Source organism: Ictidomys tridecemlineatus, unplaced genomic scaffold (assembly GCF_052094955.1).
Source record: "Ictidomys tridecemlineatus isolate mIctTri1 unplaced genomic scaffold, mIctTri1.hap1 Scaffold_775, whole genome shotgun sequence".
Lineage (NCBI taxonomy): Eukaryota > Metazoa > Chordata > Mammalia > Rodentia > Sciuridae > Ictidomys > Ictidomys tridecemlineatus.
In genome coordinates, this window is record NW_027525702.1 from 95,021 (window position 1) to 114,959 (window position 19,939).

At 42.4% G+C, this 19,939-nt stretch overlaps 1 protein-coding gene across 2 annotated transcripts in view; it reads right to left on the bottom strand.

Annotated features, from left to right (window-relative positions):
• Positions 1–406: 406 nt before the first annotated feature.
• LOC101957842 (uncharacterized) overlaps positions 407–19,939 on the bottom strand; it is a 33,772-nt gene continuing 14,239 nt past the window's right edge. The window contains exons 3-6 of one of the 2 annotated variants that reach the window (XR_013433971.1): positions 14,700–15,878; positions 3,718–3,837; positions 3,485–3,545; positions 407–2,531 (exon numbers count right to left, since the gene is read on the bottom strand). Coding sequence is in view for 1 of the 2 variants with exons in the window: in XM_078037376.1 (XP_077893502.1) it covers positions 1,740–1,849; positions 2,064–2,800; positions 3,485–3,545; positions 3,718–3,837 (1,028 nt within the window). In the remaining variant the exon portion in view is untranslated. Of the gene's footprint in view, positions 2,801–3,484; positions 3,546–3,717; positions 3,838–14,699; positions 15,879–19,939 lie in introns of both variants that reach the window. The other variant, XM_078037376.1, reaches the window with a different exon arrangement.

Here is a 19,939-nt window from a genome sequence, read left to right on the forward strand (position 1 = left end):
ACAGAGATATGAATAATTCTGGTACATATATGTAATAAGAGCTGTAATGTATTCTGCTTCGATTTCTTTATCCAAAATAAATAAATAAATGAATCAATCAATAAATAGATAAATACCAAGCAGATGGGTTTTCCCAGATGTAAATCCTTTTAAGTCTTTGAATAAAACTGTCAAAATTAAGAACTGCCCAACATTGCTTATCCACAGGATTTTCTTTTATATATATATATTTATTTTTTAATTTTTGTCGGACACAACATCTTTGTTTCTATGTGGTGCTGAGGATCGAACCCGGGTTACGCGCATGCCAGGCAAGTGCTCTACCACTTGAGCCACATCCCCAGCCCTCCACAGGATTTTCTAAAGTTTTTTAATACAACTGAAAAAAACTAAAACATCTGAACCCTTTGTATTTCTTACTTGCATAAGATTTATTCATTTTGGCAGGAATCTTTCCAAAAGAATCTTTCTAGTACTCAGAATAAACTGCAAAAATTTAAAGATTTCCCACATTTTTCACATTCACAGGGCTTCTCTCCATGAGTATTTTCATAAAAGAGAAGAAAAATAGGCCTGAAATATGAAGGTAATAAAGTATAGCAAATCGCCCCCATTCAGAGTGTTTGTTTTCCAGTGAGTAAAATGGCTTGGAAGACAAGAGAGAAAATGGAATGATTTGCCATATTTTTTCACATTTAAACAGTCGTGGTGATGTATGCCTTTATTCCCAGAGACTTTGGAGGCTGAGGATGAAGGATCACAAGTTTGAGGCCAGCCTCAGCATTTTAGAAAGACCCTAAAGAAGTCAGCAAGTCCCTGTCTTAAAATTAAAAATATAAAAAAGAATGAGGATGTGTCTCAGTGGTAGAGTGCCACCAGACCAAAACTCCAGTACAATCCCCAGTACAGTATTCAGGAGAGTGAGCCCTTTTTTGTGTTTGAAGGTGACAAGAATTATTGATTCACCACATTTCACATTTAAAGAATTTTTCTCCAGTAAACGTCCAACATGTTGATGAGAAGAACAGTGATAACAAAAGACTTTGTCAATTGTTTTCACCAGCAAAATTTCTTTGCAATGAGTTTGTTCATGTAAGTGAAGCTGATGGGATATAACAAAGGCTTTTCCCCATTGTTGACATTCATAGGGCTTCTCTCCAGTATGAGTTCATTCATGTGAGCAAAGATGAGAGGATTGAGTGAAAGCTATGCCACACTGCTTACATTCATACAGTTTCTCTTGAGTGTGAGTCCCTTCATGTCTGTGAAGAAAAAAGGAAGAAATGAAGACTTTTCCACATTGTTGGTATTCATTAGGTTTCTCTTCTGCATGAATTCTTCCATGTATGTGTGGTTCACTGGATGTGTCAAGGCATTTTCCACTTGTTGATATTCATAAGGCTTCTCTCCAGTATGCTTTTTTTCATGTCTCTGAAGATGATGGGATTGAGCGAAGGCTTTGCCACACTGCTTACATTCATAGGACTTCTCTCCAGTATGTGTTCTTCCATGTCTCTTAAGGTGACTGAATTTAGCAAAGGCTTTTCCACATTGTTCACATTCATAGGGCTTCTCCCCAGTATGAGTTCGTTGATGTTTGTGAAGCTGAGAAGATTCAGCAAAGGCTTAGCCACATTGTTTACATTCATAGGGCTTCCCTCCAGTATGAGTTTGTTCATGTTTGTGAAGCTGAGAAGATCTAGCAAAGGCTTTTCCACACTGCTTACACTCATAGGGCTTCACTCCAGAATGCGTTTGTTCATGTATGTGAAGGTAAAAGGCAGTAGTGTAGACTTTTCCACATTGTTGACATTGATAGGGCTTCTCTCCTCTATGAGTCCGTTCATGTCTGCGGATAGAAAAAGAAGTAGTGAAGACTTTTCCACATTGTTGACATTCATTGGGCCTCTCTCCAGTATGGATTTGTTCATGTATCTGAAGGTAAGACAAAGTAGTGCAGGCTTTCTCACATTGTTGACATTCATAGGGTTTCTTTTTCATATGAGTTTTTTTATGTGAGTAAAGGCTAGAGGACTGAGTAAAAGCTTTGCCACACTGCTTACATTCGTAGGGCTTCTCTCCAGTATGAGTCCGCTCATGTATCTGAAGGTAGGAAGAGGTACTGAAGGCTTTCCCACATTGTTGACATGCATAGGGCTTCTCTCCTGTATGAATTTTTTCATGTATCTGAAGGTAAGATGAAGTAGTGTAGGCTTTTCCATATTGTTGACATTCATAGGGTTTCTCTCTAGTATGTTTTCTCTGATGTATTCTAAATAAACTTTGGCAAGCAAAGTCTTTCCCACATACGTTACATTTAAAAAGTGCTTTCCCAGTGTGCGTGATCAGGTGACTGTTTAGACTTGTGGGTGAAACCAAAGTCTTACCACCTTCTTTACATTCATGGCATTTCTCTCCAGAATGAGTTCTTTCATGTTTTCTATATAATGTCAGAGAATGAAAGGCTTTTCCACATAACTCACATTGAAAAGGTTTATCTCCACTATGTGTTCTTGTGTGTCTTTGAATACCTGCGGGAGAAGAGACTTCCTCACATTGTTGACATTCATCAGGTTGCCAACCAATATGAGAATCTTCATGCCTTTGAATGTCATTGGAACAACTGATGACTTTCCCACATACTATATTTTCATAGGGTCCATCTCCACTTTGTGTTAACATGTGTGTGTGCACACTTTTGAGAGAAACCAGAGATTTCCTGTATTGTTTCAATTCACATGGCTTCTCTTCACATTCTTCATGCTTGTAGTGTTCATGTCCATAGTGAGATGTGATCTGCCTATGAAGGAATGAAGGGCATATGAAGTCTTTGGCACACATAATGCAGTCACATGAATTTACTCTATTAAAATTTTTCTTTGCTTAAGAATTGGAATCTCATTAAAAGTTTCCCCACACTGTTCTTTGCCTTTGAAGTTTAGCATATGACTTCTCTGAAGAATGACCAGCACATTATTAATACTTGATTAATTCATGATGTTGTATTTATGTAAGGTCCTAGGCTAACGTTACTACCAACATGAGGTAAAGCCTAGGTTTTTCAAACTTGTTCAAATTGCCAGAACAAAGAGATTGAGAGGAAACAATGCTTTGCAACACAGCTTGCCTATGGTTATTATCCAAATAGTGATATTCACATATGCAATTTCATAATACTTTCTGCAAGTCAAGCACTTTGAAAAGACTGAATATCTTTTACAGTTAAATTATATAATTTATTTCAGTTGTCAATAGACTTTATTGACTTAAATGTGGTGCTGAGAAGAGAACCTAGTGCCTCAAGCATGCTAGGCAAGCTCTCAACCACTGAGACACAACCCCAGTCCCAGTGAAGTATATATTTCTGGTAAAAAATCTTATGAGAATAAATCCATTTAAAGTTGTGCAAATTTCTTGCATTGGTTTTAAAAATTATATGACATTCTCAAATTCCCTCAAGGATTCCTCTTGTGAGTACAATTACCTTACATTGCTTCCAGAATGTTTGATCTGATCTTCAAAGTTCTTCTCATCACATTTGTTTCCTAAAATGCCAAACCACATCATTTAAAATTTTTAAGAGCTAGAAATGATTTTTCAAATCCTAGGTGCATTTTATGCTACAATAATTCACCAACTGATTGTCTTTTCATGTTCTACATGAATAAAAAAAAATTAACACAAATTCTCTAATTAAATCAATACACAAATTATTACCTATAGATGCCAGGTTTCTGAGGACTTCCAGCATCACATCTCTGTAAAGGTTCTTCTGGGAAGCATCCAGCAAAGCCCACTCCTCATGCATGAAGTTCACAGCCACATCCTCAAAGGTCACTGAGATTTAAAATATCCCACAGATGTGTAGTGGAGGCCAGGAGAGATTTGACAGCATAAGAAATCTATACTCAACATGCATGATGTTCACATGATTCCCTGGCCTCCCGATTAATTCCATGATTTGGTCATTGAAATTTTCAGTGCATTTAATGCTTCACAGTCACTCCAACAGTAGAATTGGGCCACACACAAAGTAAATACTAGAGTGTTGTACACCCTTCCTGTGGTGAGTTCACAGGAAGTAAGAGGGGCTCCCAAGTCACACTTATCTTATTTGTTGATTGTATCTCTATCACCTCCTTACAAAATTCCTGTGCAGTAGAGAGCTAATATTAGCACTCTCCATATTACTTACCCTTAGAAAAGAAAGCTGACTGAGTAGGAAATCACTGGATTCACAAAACTCAGCATTTGAGAGATCCTGCCAACCACAGTGCCTCATTGGGCCTACACAGTTAATATAGACAACATAGTATTTACTGATTTCCTGTTTTCTTCTGAAAGTCAATTGTTCCATCCTTAAAGAAGTGCCTAGAATGAGCCCCAACTCACACCCTCAGAGTATGGAGTCACTAAAGAGTTTCCCTCATAGACAACAGTTAGACAATCTTCCATACAGATTGTCACAATGTGTTCACTAGGGACTGAGCTCAACTTGGGTGATTACACTGAGGACAACTATAAGTTTGCAGGTGCTTTACTGCAGAACAAATTTACCCAATTAGTAATCAAACACATTGGTTAATAAAGACAACAATATAATAATTTCTGGTGGTTAATGTCAAAGCAGAATGGGGTGTGTGGAAAGATGACAAGTGTCCCTGAAAAAAGTTGATGACCCCAAGATGTCACCTTTTCCAAACAACAGCCTTACAAAATTATATGGGTTTGAAAAATAGTTTTCTTAACATACAGCAGAAAATCCTTTCTCAAACCTCATGGCAACCATGAACGTCCAATGATTGTCAAACTCTTCTGAACAGCAGATGTCTCACTCAGATAATGTACAGTCATGAGACACATACCACCGTTCTGCTCAAGGACACTTTGATAAAGATAGGCCACATGTACAATGGTGGTCTGTTATCAAAGAGATTCCTAGTTCCCGTAGCATAGCTGGTACAAGAAAACCTCAGGCACAAGCACTTCCAGGGTGTATCAAAGCAGCAGGTTTGCAGCCCACAATCTTCAACTATCCCACGCTGACTGCTTGTGAAGCAGGCCACTCCATGTGGGTCTCTAAGCAGGCTATGATTTCTGCCCAGTGTGGAACAGCCAAAAGGACCACCTACCAGAACATGACCCTCCCACTCACAAAGAACCATGCCCAAGGACTTAAGACACATGACATTTGAAGCAGGACAGTATCAACAGAGGGTTGGTAGGAGACCAAGAGAAAGCCTTTAGTGGGCTGTTCTTCGTAGCATGGAAAAAGAATGACTGACAGCAGGTGTCTTGGAGACAGATAACAATGATGGTCCAGGCAAACTGAAATCTAAGTGGCAAAGTTTATCCGTCTATTCTGCAGACAAATATAGTTTATTATACCTTTAATTGTGAAAGACTAAAACATATTTCATAAATTTAAAAAATATATAATTACTACCCACGCCCCCCTCCAAAAAAAAAGAAAGGGAAGACATCTCAAACAGGATTCCATGAGACACTTAAGACCTGCCACCAATTTTCTACTGTTATTTCCAGAAAACAGAAATTGAGTTAAAACCTCCTTTCTTTTTATATTTATTTTTTTAGTTGTAGTTGAACACAATAGCTTTATCCTATTTATTTATTTGGTGCTAAGGATTGAACCCAGGACCTTGTACATGATAGACAAGTTCTCTACCACTGAGCCAAAACCCCAGCCCACATTCTAATTCTTTATATGGCATATTTTACCATATTATCAAAATTAATTACGTAAAGAAAAGTATTAAATAGAAAATGATGAACGATTCTCATGATCATGCATGTAAAATTCCTCATCAAAAAATATTTTATTGAATCCAAAAATAAATAAAAAGAATTATAACCACAGCCAAGAGGAAATTATTACAGCTCTGTAAGACTGATTCCAAATTTAAAACTCAGTTAACATTATCCAGGGACCAGCATACTACTGTGGAAAGTCAAGCCCAGTGGCCCAGATCCACTCACATCGGCCTCTGCAGGGCCCAGGAACACAGCACACATGCAAGGCCAATTCAGAATTGAAAAACCAATTAACATTATCCATCACAACAAAAAGCTAAATAATAAATATGAAGCTGGGCATGGAGGCCATGCCTGTGGTCCTTGCCAATCAGGGAGCCGAGGCAGGATGATCCCAGCTATGAGTCCACCCTGGGAAATTTAGCAAGACTCTGTTTCTAAACAAAAAATTAAAAGTTTTGGGAATGTACCTCAATGGTAGAGCAGCCCTGAGTCCAACACCCAGCACCAAAATAAAACGAAAAACAAACATACACCACTTATACAGCACTAATAAAAGAGAAATACTCATACATAAATCTAACAATAATCTGTATGACAAAAACTGCTAAATTCTAATAAAAATATCAGAGACAAGGAAAATATATGGAGATACTTTATGTTCACAGATGGGAAGCCTCAGTGTTAGCATCAATTCTTACCAATTTCATTCATGGATTCAATATAATCCCAATAAAAAATCTTTTAAGTTATGTTTTCAGTAACAAAAGATCCAGAACAACCAACACAGTAATGAACACTCAATTCACAGGATGAACACTACCTGAGGTTAACAACTACTAAAAATCTTCAATCATCAAGACACAGTGGTTTTTGGCAAAGTATAAAAATATTCCACTGATCTTTGACAAAGGAGCAAAGGAAAATCAATGGAAAATATACTCTTTTGGACAATGTTGCCAAAGCACCTGGACATTAATTAACATATAGAGAAACAAAACATTCTCATTACACAAATGTCACAGAGCTCCCAGTGGAGCCTCAGTCTCAAAGTAGGACACACAGCTGGGGCTGCAGCTCTAGCAAAGCACCTGCTTGGCACATAGGAGGCCCAAGATTCACTTGTTGGAACCAAAAAATTGCCTATACATTGTAGTACCTAATGCAAAATTTCAAATTTCACTAAAATAGCAAAGAAGTACTTACAGAGAAATCTGAGCTGGCATGACAGCTTCATATGCAACATCAAACACATGATCTGTGAGTGAAAAACTTTTAAATAGAACTTGATCAAAATGAAGTTTGTGTTTTTCAAAAGATGTACTTGAGAGAATGAGAAGACATGCTGGAGAACTGAAAAAAATATTGTCAAAACACATAGTGACACTTGGTTGGTATTCAACGTACATGAAGAATACTCAGTAAAAAAATAAGCAACCAACTTGAAAGTCGGAAAAAGATTGGGAAAGACACTCATTCAATAAATAGGCACAGTTAATACATGTGTGAGAAGATGTTCACCAGCATATAATTAGGAAACTTCAAAGTGAACAATGAGCTGCCACCAGATACTCACTGGAGTGGTGAAATGCCAAACACCAAAAGCTCCAAAAGACAGTGAAAACATGAATTAACAAGAACCCTTCCCTTGCTCATGTGAATGGAGAGAAGAACACTCTCTCTGGAAGACAGTCACGCTCTTACAAAATAAACATGGTGCTCTCTACAATTAATTCACCACATTCCCAGGTGTCTATGCAAATGAGGTGAAAATTATGCACAGAAAACTTCTCAGCAGTGACTACAGCAGGCATATCCAGAACTGCCCAAAGCTAGAAGCATGGAAGATGCACCTTTCAATGCTGAATGGACAAGCTGCAGTTTAACCACACCAAAGAACATCACCCAGAAAATGAGGTCTGCAGCCTGGAAAGACACAGCACTCTTAAATAAAGACTGGTAAGTGAGAGAAGCCAGTCTGAAAGGCCAAGTGCAGTAAGATTCCAAGTCAAGAACATTCTGGAAAAGACAACAATATTGATGCACTGAAACTCTTCTGTATGACATTTTATGTAAAGTGACACACAAAACACATCACACAGAGGAGGAACCCCAAGATAAAGGATGGATTTCAGCTGAGGATAAGGTGTTGCTTCATCCACTCAATAAAATGTAGGACACTGATTCAGTAACTAACAAGCATCCAACATCAATGCAAAATGTGGAGAAATGGTATTTGATAATATGTGTAATGGCTCATTTGAATTGTCAACCCCATTGGATTAAGAGATACCTGTGATTAAGAAGCCTCTGGGTGTGTCCATGAGGGTCTATCTACAAATGATTGACATATGGGATAGCAAACCAAACTGGAGAACCTCCTTAGGTATAGGCAGCACCATTCAATAGCACAGTGTCATGGGTGGAACAAAAGTTGGAAGAAGGAAGTAGCAGCAGAGCAAGCCCCTTTCTTCTCCAATAGATGCTGCAATGGCCTGAGGATATCAGACTCTGCCTTCTTCACTCTCCCAAAGTGGACTTTGCCAGTGATTCTCCAGGAGGTTCCAGAACCTTTAGTCCGGACTAGGGCAGCACCATTGATCCCTCTTGTTCTGAGGCTTCAGCCTCTTGGATTCTGCAGCTACTACTTCTCAAGCTCTCATGCTGCAGACTGCCACTGTGGACATCCAGCTTCAGGTCAAGTAGGCCAATTTTATAAGCCCCCTTTTATAATAATACTTCTTCTTGATGCTGTTCCTCTAGAGAACACTGACTAACAAACTAAGTAAGCTTAAAATTGCTCTGAAAAACAAAATTGATTTAATAAGGAAGTGAATGAACTACCATGCCATAAACTTTAACAAATATAAACATAAAAAACAATATTACATAATGAATACCTTTCCCAAAAAATAATGCAAAAAATAAAGCAAAGAAAAAGAGTTATAGTTACAAATTTCAAAACTATGGACAAAAGCAAAGAAACTGATTTTAAATACTATTTCCATCTGTAAAGAAATTGGATGATAAGTCTTCAACTGCTGGTGTGGTGGTGTGCACCTGCAATTTTAGCCAATAGGAAGGTCAAGGCAGGGAAACGAAAAGTTGGAGGCTCTCTCAGGAATTTAGCAAGACACCCAGAAATTTTGTGATTCTTGGCCTTCATCAACTATAAATGGGGGGGACTGGCATTGTAGCTGAGTGGCAGAGCACTTGCTAGCATATATGAGGCACTGGGTATAATCCTTAGCACCACAGAAAAATTAACAAAATAAGGTATTCTGCCCATCTACAACTATGCAAAATAAAAATAAATAGGTACAAAATAAGTAGGAAGGGCTGAAGATGTGCTCAGTTGTCAAGTGCCTGTAGGTTTATTCCCCAGTAAAACACCTGCCCACCTCCAAAATGCTGTTCACAAATTGAAATTCATTTTTTGAGGACAACATAAGCATGAGCAAGTCCCTGGCTTCAATCTCAGCACTCAATACATAAGCAGATAAGTAAACAAAAGTCTACAATACTAATTTTCTTGGGGTGGAGAGTGGCTCAGTGGTAAGAACTTGATAGCCCTCGGTTCAATCCCCAACAGTCCACATACACACACACACACACACACACACACACACACACACACACACGAAGAAAAAAAAATCTATATGTAATGAGTGATAAAAAAGATTATAACACAAAACATACACAATGAAAGACAACAAAAATCAATGAAAAGACAACACACTTTCTTACAAAAGAGATTGAACTTTCCCATAATCTACACTCTTTGAAAAAACAAAGAGCATTTCAGTAAATTATGTGAAAGTAAGGGCATGGATTATTGTATTTTGGGGGGTGAACTTAAGAAAAACTATATCTAAAATGAAAATAGCACACTGTATCAAAGACCAGTGAAAATATTGTACAGGACAGAGAGAGTAGAGAGAGGATTTATATTACTCCCAAGTTTCATAAGCTAAAAGACCAGCTTTCAAATGGGTGGCCCTAGGAGGAGGTAATTTGGAGGGAACAGGAATCAGGTGACATGGTGGGAGTGCTTTTGAGAGGATCAGCAACCTTACTTAGACATATATATCTCTCCTTTTCAGAAAACAGGTGTCATTTATTATTTCACTGATAAATTATTCAGTGATTAAATGATCACAGTTGGGTATTTTAGGTATTGCCAAAATTGTCTTTAAAACTTCTTATGAAGACGTGTGTGATGATGCACATCTGTAATGCCAGTGGTTCAGGGGTCAGAGGCCCAAGGTGATGTAGCAAGACATGGTCTCAAAAGCAAGAATCTAAAAGGGGCCAGGGATGTGGCTCAGTGGCTAAGCACATCTGGGTTCCATTCCTGATACCAAAAAACACACAGCTAACATGAACCTGCCAAGTCCAGACAACAAAGTCAACAACTAACTGTCATCCCCTGTCAAATTCATCAGCTTGTCAACAACTGTAACTAATTTACATAAAAACAAATTCATACATTTATCCACCACAATTTTTGTAGAAATGGATTCATTTTCTGCAGCAATAATGGTAGACAGAGTTGCTCTGTATCTTAAGTGGCATTTTGGGATCTAGGACATGAATTTCAATTGGAAATCACTGAAAAGACAAAATCAAATCTCACCAATTGTCTATGCATACTCAGGGATACAAAAAGGTAAATTAGATGTTTTTGTTTGTTTGTTTTTCTGTTCTGTCCTTTTTTTTTGGTTTGGGATCAGAGATTAAACCCAGAGAAACTTTACTGATAAGTCATATCCCCAGACATAAGGCCTGGCTAAGTTGCTAAGCTATCCTCAAGTTTGCAATCCTCCTGCCTCAGCCTCTGGAACAGCAAGGATCACAGGTGTGCACCAGTGTACCTGGCTGTAATTTTTTAACAATGGAAATGTAACTAAACTTTTTAAAATCCACTTCTTTCTTGCCTATTTAATAATAGTCTATCCCATTTGGCTCTGAAAAAAATAAACCTGGGCCTCAAAAAAGTGAGCAGATCATTTCAAAGTGATACACAGAAAGCTTTGGTGCTGAGCGAGCACACATGTCTCAGGCTCTGGTGCTGAGAGAGCACACATGTCTCAGGCTCAAGGGGGCAAAGAAGGTCCCTGACATCTGGAACATGACCACTCCTGGTCTTGCTTCCTGAAAGCCTCTAGGATCACCCTTCCAAGTACCTAGACCATGACTCCAGTCTATGAGACTTTTCAGGTTTGCACAGCTCTGCACTGAGGTGGGTGTTCCTTATGCTCTGGGAGCGGTTTCACTCCTTCACACTGGTGACCTGGCCCCTCAGCACCAGCATCCACAGGCTGACTGTCCACCTGTCTCCAAGGAATGGGAACAGAGCTTGGGAAAAAAAAGTCCCAAGGAAGTAGCTATCTAGAGGAGGCCTGTTCCAGGAGATTCCTCAGCCCAGGGCCCCCAGCAGCTTCCCTGAGAGGCTGCACCCCACACCTCAGGCTGTCCTCTAGGAGGAGCTGACCCAGGGCCTGAAATTCTGTTCACCCTGCAGGGCAGCTGTGGGCACCTTGTGGCAGCTCCAGGAGAGAATAGTGGCTGAGGATATGGACCCTGTGAGGCGTCCAAAGGGAACCTCTGCCCAAAAAATCTGACATGGTGTTTACACCTAGGGAAGATAAAAAGAGGAGCACAAGATTTTTACAGCTGTGAACTCAAGTTCTCTATACAGTTATATCTACATCAAAGAACCTTCAGAGTACTTGACTTGGCTAACCAGACCACCATGAGGGTGAAAAGACAGGGTTCTGTATGGAGAGCAAAAATTATCTTGGGCTATCTTAAGCCCTTTAATAGCCAATTATCTTAATTTCTGTATCAGACCACAATTCTCAAAACTATTAAATTTCTCAGAATATATCACTACCCTTATCAGACATCTAGTCCCCACCATCTACCAAAGTAAGAATATAATAACAACAGACAGAAAAAAATTCTTTTTTCTTTCTTCCTTTCTTTTTCTGTAGCCCACCAATCTGATGATCCTACCAATGCAATTGTATATGTAGTGATACAGTTTCTTTTATAAAAGTTCTTGTAGGCCAGGCACAGTGCCACACAAGTGTAATCCCAGTAGCTTGAGAGGATAAGGTAGGATTGCTAAATTCAAAGTGAGCCTAAGCAACTTAGAGAGGCCATTAGGAAATTGGTGAGAGCATGTCTCAAAATACAACTTAAAAAGGACTGATTGTGGTTCAGTGATTAAGTGCCCCTGAGTTCAATCCTTGTCTTTCAGGGTGGGACACATACATCATTTAGGGTCACTTGAATCCATGTTCCTGAATGTGGTAATTAATATTTGGATCAAAATGAACTATTTTTCATAGCTGGGATTGCCATTGCCTTTAATGTCAACAGCTTGAGAAACTGAAGCAGGAGGGTGAGGACTTACAGGCCAGGCTGGGCAAAATAGCCAGACCCCCATCTGAAAATAAAATTTAAAGAGCTGGGGATGAAGAACAGAAGAATGAATTAAACACTATTATCCTATGTGCATATATGACTACAGGACTGGTGTGAATCCACATCAAGTACAACCAGAAAAAGGAGCAGTTACACTCTATTTACGTGTGCCATGTATAACTAATAAAAACAAATTTAAGTAAATAAATAATTTATGTCAAAGTGGGGCAGGGGGGCTTGGAACATAACCCAAGATTCGATATCCTTAGGTTCTATAAACAAATGCCTTTTTCCTTTTAAAGTAATTATTTTGATCAAACACAGGGAACTGTTAAGTGATTATTCTTTCCCCTCAAGTATAATACTCACAAATAGAAAACAAATGCTTTCAAAAGTGTTCTTCTTACTAGGGATAGTGGCACATGCCTTGTTAGAATGGCCTTAGGCCTGAGCCTAAGCAACTTCATTTTAAAAGACCTGTAGTTTCACCAGGCACATCCACAGATCCCTCCAGTAAGGCCTCAAACAAGTTACTTCCCCTCACCCTGATAAAGAGAGTGAAGCCACTGGCAGGCTGTCCTTGCCTGAAAAGAGGGAAAGGCAAGAAAATCATAGTGGAGATGACCCCAGGGTAAATGATGTCACTGAGAAATAAAGTGATAGCTGATAAGGATTGAAAGGGTGATCAAAAGCCCCAAAATTTAGTATAAATGATAAAGCTGATGAACAGGAATTCAGCCAGCTGAAACAAGGATACACTTAAGCTGGAGAGCCTGCTGAGCACCTGAAATCCCATCACTTGGCATCTTTCCTGAGTCCCTGGGAGATTCTCACCATTCTCAAACTCTACGCCTCCTCTGGACCTTGGTGAGAGGTAGAACTCCTCTCTACAACTTCCTCCTAAACTGGTCATTTGCTACACCAGGAAAAGCCTGCCTTGGTTCCAGACATAATCACCTTGGTCTGAGTGAGTGTGCATCAGCTGGACTCAAAGCCTAAGGCTTAAGACCTTTGAACTTAGCATGCAGAGGGAATGTCTGTCATTAGCCTGTCATGATTAAGTGTGTTTTGCAGTGCTTAGAATGAATATAGAATTGTTTGCTGTGAATTAATTAAGCTAGAATTGTTTGCTGTGAATTATGTCTATTGCAGTGCCTACATTAAGGATTGTTGTTTTCTTGATTAAGAACCTATACAGTTAAACTGTATTGAGTAGTTTGAGTGAATAAAGCATTGAAAGGGACAGAAGTGTGGGGACATTCTCTATTTCTCCCCTTGACTGCATAAGTCACAGTTTTGCTCCCTGGATATAGGCCTGTAATCCCAGGAACTTTGGAGGCTGAAGCAGAAGCCAGATTTACAGATAGGTAGTTTGGCAAATTGGTTCTAATATTGTGTATGATATATAAAACAGAGGCCATTATAGAGAATGCAGTCCTGGAAACCAGAGCAGCAATTGAAATTGTCCCCAAGGCCTGAATTTATTCTAAGGAACTGTTAATGAAACAGCTCCCAGCAAACAGGGAAGTGCTAATCCAAAAGCCACCCCAGGCCCTTCCTGCCCAGATTACTCCTCCATCCCACCTATCTCCCACTTTTTTGGACCTTCCCACCTGCATCCTATCACTGCAACATAATGAGAAACAAAGTGTGAGAAAGCAGAAAGAAGACTTTAGCTATAAAAGAGGGAAGACCTCCCCCTTACAGGGATTCCACCTTTTGGGTCCCCTTCTTCCTGCAGGGAGAAGTCTTTTCTACTGCCCTTTAATAAACCTTCTACTTTCCACTCTACATTTGCCTTGGTGTACTTCTCTGTTATACTTCAGCATTCGGGGAAGCAAGGACTCATCACTGGTAAACAGCAGTAACAGAAGGATCACAAGTTGGAGACCAGCTTCCACAACAAGTGGGTGCAGACCTCAAAATTCAGTAAAAGTGGAGGCTGGGGATATGGCTGATGAAGCTCCCCAAGTTTGGATCCCCAATTAAAAAAAAAAAAAAGAAATATTCTTTCCAATATTTCACTAGATGAAAAGTGACAATTAGCGGACGGTGTCCATTTGAACCCAGTGGGAAGAATGAATGTCTGGGTAAACTGTGAGGTGGAGGGAAGGTGGTGTTTTAGAAGGCAGGAGGTGCCTGCAATTTGGAGGACCTACAGCAGCCTCCAGAGGAGCTCCACTGGGAGAAGCAAGGTGCATTTGTGGCCCTGCTTCCTACACGTTGGGAAGAGTGGGTTGGGCCACCAGTAGGGAGCAAAGGGGACACCAGAGACCTGTGCCGGGGTTCCAAACTCAGGGAACCAGGGGACAGGGTCCAGGGTCACCCTCCAGCAGGGACTCTGCCACATTCAGCAGCTCACCTCAAAAACCCAAAACCCAGCTTACCCCATGAGACCAAGGGACAGGGCCACCGGCCAGCAGGGACTCTGCAGTGCTCCCCAGCTCACAGGCACACCAGGTGACGCATACCTTCATCCATGGTCTCAAACTCACCATTTTTGTCTTCTGTGGTGACCCGGCGTCCTCTCGCGGAACCTCCAGGACCCCGAGACCGTGGCGGGGGGGGGCGGGGGGAACACAGGCTGCTCAAAGTCACCTGAGACCCTGGAGCAGAGAACTCTCAGATAGAAGGATGAGGAGCAGAGTCGCTGAGGAAGAAAAGCCTGCGAGATTGCAGAAGCCCGCCCTTCGTCTCCCTCTGCGCACTGATTGGAGAGTTCCCCCAGCGTCCCAGATGGATGGCCTCCAGGCCCGCCTCTGCATCGTGACTGACAGCTAACATCATCCAATCACTAGGTGAAACTGGGCAGAGTGACAGATTCTTAGCCCCAGCCCTTTTCAGGCGGAGCTTTTCAGCTGTGCTGGGAACTAATCCAGGTGGGAAGCCTTGGTTTAGCCTCTGGTACAGAGGTGAAATTATCACTGAGCTATGCTTCAGCCATAGAGTGCTTTCTGAGCATGGCCAAGGCCCTGAGTTTAACCTCAACACAAAAACAAAGCACATTTTCTCAGGGAGGCTGAGACTGGAGGAGCCCAAGGTCAGGTCAGTGTCTGCAGTGAGACCCTCCCTCTCCCTTTTTTTTTTTTTAAATTTTTCTTAAGTTTTACATGGTACAATATTTATTTCTTTTTATGTGGTGCTGAGAATCGGACTCAGTGCCTCATGTGTGTGAGGCAGGCATCTACCACTGAGGTAAAACCCCAGCCCCGAGAGACCCTCTCTTAAAATAAAATTAAAAGGGTGGGGATGTAGCTCAGAGGTACAGGTCAAGCCCCACTGGGTGTATATATATGACCTCAGGCAAATTAGAAAGACACTCTCCAAATTTTTAAACACTTTTTAAAGATATCATATATATATGTGATATTTACTAATGAAACAATTTGAAAATTATTTTAGTAATTCTCATTATCTCCTGGCCTCTGATCTTTGAGGAGGCAGCCTGAGTTATAAAAGGAAACATTTGAGGTTGGGGCTGTGGCTCAGTGTTCCATCCCCAGCAGAGAAAGGGGTGGGGTTGGGGGAGGCAGGCAACCCTCTAAAACAGCAATGTGCAACGGAAATAAAATGGGTGCCTTGTGCTCAATGTAGATAGTCTACATTCTACTATTATCAATTCTGATGTACAGACCTGACTCTGCTAATCCCACAAGTCTGGTCAGCTGTTTGCCCTAAAAGCAAAAAAGAAAAGGTATTGATTGAAAGCAGGAAATTAACTTTGACCAGAGCAGCTACACAAGGGACACAAGGAAATCCTGTCCTTACCCTGTGTTCAGGTGCTGACAAGGGCTTTGAGATTTTCTAGAATGGGAAATCATTGTCATGAATGTAAAGGGAAAATTGTATGTAGGAGTTTGTATTTATTGTAAAATAATAATATTGTATTATTATTGCAATAGGTGATATGCAAATAATATCATAACATGTAAAATTGTATTAAGTTAGGCTTCAGGCATCTGTAGTCTCATAACATGTCTGTGAGCTCTAGCTCATTTGCCCCTTGAAACATGTCATTCTATTGCACAGACTGACCTCATTATTTTCTCTCAGTATAAAGTCCCCCTCTTTTCTACCCTTTCCATGTCAAGGTTTCAGATGCACCAACATTTTCAGGAAAAGCCACAAGCCCATCTGCATCCTGCCTAAGAAGCAACGTACCCCCAGAAGCTGACCCAGCGCTCTCAGCTTCCTGGGTTTTAACTGATAGTTAAACCAGAAAGAAATATTAACCCTGCTCAGCTCTGCCAGAAAGCTCGAATATAAAACATAAAAATTTGCCACTTGGGGCCAATACAGCCTATCATATTAACTCCCATAATGGAAAGTAAATACAATTTTATTCTCTTCTCTTAAGTTGGACTTTGTGAAGTCTTTCACATCCTGCACAGTGTCTCATATTCATTCTACCTAACAATATTGCCCATGGACAAGGGGGGCTCTTGTGTAAAAAGTGTGGGAACATGGGCACATAGCTGCCCAGAGCTGAGAATTGAATTCCAGGTGCATTTATTGTCCCCCATGTAGATATTGAATTGAGGGCGGGGGCACTTTAGCACTGAGCTATATCCCCAGCCCTCCTTTTCATTGTGCTTCAAACAAGGTGGGTGGGAGCATAATCGTGATGGATCTGAGAAAATAACCCCAAATGGTGACTCCAACCTGTTATCAGACCAATGAGGAAATAAGAAGTACAAGCATGGTGGTGCAGGACATTAATCCCAGCATCTCAGGAGGCTGAGACAGGAGGATTGCTTTTTCAAGCCAGCATCAGGAAAAATAGGTTGCTAAACAACTCACTGAGATCTTGACTCTAAATAAAACACAAAACAGGGCTGGGGATGTGGTGAAGTGGCCAAGTGCCCCTGGATGAATGGAAGGATGGGTAAATGGGTGGGAGGATGCATGGACTGATGGGAAGATGTATGTATGTCTGAATAGATGGCTGGATGAATGGGTAGATGGGTGGGTAAATACACAAATCCATGATGCATGGGAGTGAAAATGGGCAGATGGGTGGAAGGAGGGATGGCTGGTACATAGACAGATGTATAGATATATAGACAGATGCATGCTGATGGATTTGAGTAAAGTTAGTGATTTGCTAATCCTGAGAATAAAGGGCTCAGAAGAGAATACAATTCTACAAGCCTGTATGACATCATGTACACAGTTTAGCCAAAATAAGAAAAATCCCCACACTCTCTAAAATCCTTTGGCCTTTAAATTCCCCCACTCAGACCATCTCTTTTGCCCCAATTTTGGCTCTATCTCCCCCACACCCCACTAAGATAATTTTTCCCTAGTCCCCAGTCATACTGGGGATCAGGGTTTCTGCAAACTCAGGATATGCAAGTGTCTTTTGGACCCAATGCTTTCAAATCTTTTGGGTCTGAACTCAGCAGCTCCCCCCACAACAAGGTGGGAAGGGTCTACAACCGGATGGGCGAGTCTCCTCTACCCTGGCTATGGAGCTATGCAAGCTCCCCCAACACCCAGATAAGGGCGGTGTCCCTCCTGGCGTGGGGAGTCCCTGGTAACCTAGCTGTGGCAGTATATGAGTCCCACCGTCCAACATGCAGGTGGGAGGCTTCTCCTGCCTGGAAGTGCAAGTCTCCTCTATGCTGGTTGCAGAGGTACAGGAGCTCCCCCAAAACCGAGGTGGGAAGGGTCTCTCAACTGGAGGGGCGAGTTGCCTCTACCCTGGCTGCTGGGGTATATGTGCTCCACCTGACACCTAGGTGGGAGGGGACTTCCACCTAGGGGAGTGGGTGATTCCATTCTCTCCTGGATGCAGTGGTATACCAGCTCCACCTTACACCCAGGTAGGAGGGGTCTCCTTCCTAAAGGGGTGACTCCCTTCTACCCTGGCTGAGGGGGTATACCAGCTCTCCCAGGCACCCAGGTGGGAGGGGTCTCCAGCTTGGAGGGTCAAGTCCCCTCTACTCAGTCTGCTGTGTTATACAAGCTCCCCCACCCACCCAGATGGGAGGGTACTCCTGCCTGAAGGGCAAGTCCCCTTAATGCTGGTTGCACTGATATACTAGCTTTCCCTGACACCCAGGTTGGATGGGTTTCTCGCTTGGAGTGGGGAGTCACCTCTACCCTGGCTGCAGTGGTATAGGAACCCCCTCACACACCCAGGTGGGAGAGGTCTCACGCCTGGAGGGGCAAGTCTTCTCTACCCTGGCTAAGGTGCTATACAAGCATCCCCCTACGCACAGGTGGGAGTGATCTTCCGCAGGGACAGGCAAGTTCCCTCTATCCTGGCCAAGGTGGTATACAAGCTCCCCAAGAAACCCAGGTGGGAGGAGTCTCCTGCCTGGAGCAGTAAGTCCTCAGTAACCTAGCTGCAGAGGTATACGTGCTCCACCTTCCACACCCTTATGGGAGGTGTTTCCTGACTGTAGTTACTAGTCCCCTCTATCTTGACTGCAGGTGTATAAGATCTGCCTCTGACACCCAGGTGGGAGGGGTCCCTTGCCAGGAGTGGCAAGTCCCCCTCTACCCTGGCTGCTGCAGGTTAGGAGTTCCCATTACAAGCAGGTATAAGGATTCTCCTGCTTGGTGGGTAGAGTCCCCTCTACACTGCTTGCGGTTGTATAGGAGCTCCCTCAGAAACCCAGGTGGAAGGGGTCTCACACCTGGAGGGGCAAGTTTCTTTTACCCTGTCTGTGGCAGTATAGGAGATCCTGCTGACACACAGGTGGGAAGGGTCTCCTGACTGGAGCAGCGAGTCCCCTCTACCCTGGATGGGGAGGTATACTAGCTCCCTCAGACACCCAGGTGGGAGGGGTCTCCCACCTGAAATGGCTAGTCTTCTACCCTGGCTGCAGTGGTATAGGAGATCCCCTCTACACCTAGGTGGGAGGGGTCTCACGCCTGGAGGAGCAAATATTCTCTACCCTGACTAAGACTCTATATAAGCGCCCCCTCCCCCTCACACACAGGTGGGAGTGGTCTTCACATGGACAGGCGAATCCCAGGGGTGGCATACAAGCTCCCCAATAAACCCAGGTGGGAGGGTTCTTCTGCCTTGAGGGACCAGTCCCCACTATCCTGGCTGCAGAAGTATATGAGCTTCTCCCCCACTCAAGTGTGAGGGTCTACCATCTGAAGGGTCAAACCCCCTCAATCTTGTCTGCAGGGGTATAAATGCCCCCTCCTTCCCCCAGGAGGGAGTGATCTCCCACCTGGAGGGGTTAGTGGCTGCTACCCAAGCTGCAGCTGTATATGAACCCCCTCTCGCCAGACACCTATGTGGGAGGGGTCTTTGGCCTAGAGGGGTCAGTCCCTTCTACCCTGCTGAGGCCGTATAGGAGTTACCCCCATTCCCAAGTGGGAGGTGTCTCCATCCTGGAGGAGTGTGTCGCCTCCACCCTTGCTGCTGGGGTATGTGAGCTGCATTTGACACCCAGGTTGGAGAGTTCTTTCACCCAGTGGGTTGAGTCACCTCTAACTTGGCTGCTGAGGTATACAGTTCCCCCATACACCCAGGTGGGAGTGCTCTCCCAGTAAAGGGGCAACTCCCCTCTATACTGGCTGCTGTGGTACAGGAGCTTCCCTGAAACTGAGGTGGGAGGAGTCTCCCGCTTGGAGGGTAGAGTTCCTTATACCCTTCCTGCAATGGTATAGGAGCTCACTAGGGCATCAGGTGAAAGGGTTCTCCTGCCTGAATGGGAGAGTCCACTCTACCCTGGCTTTGGTGGTGTATGAGCTCCCATAGACACCCAAG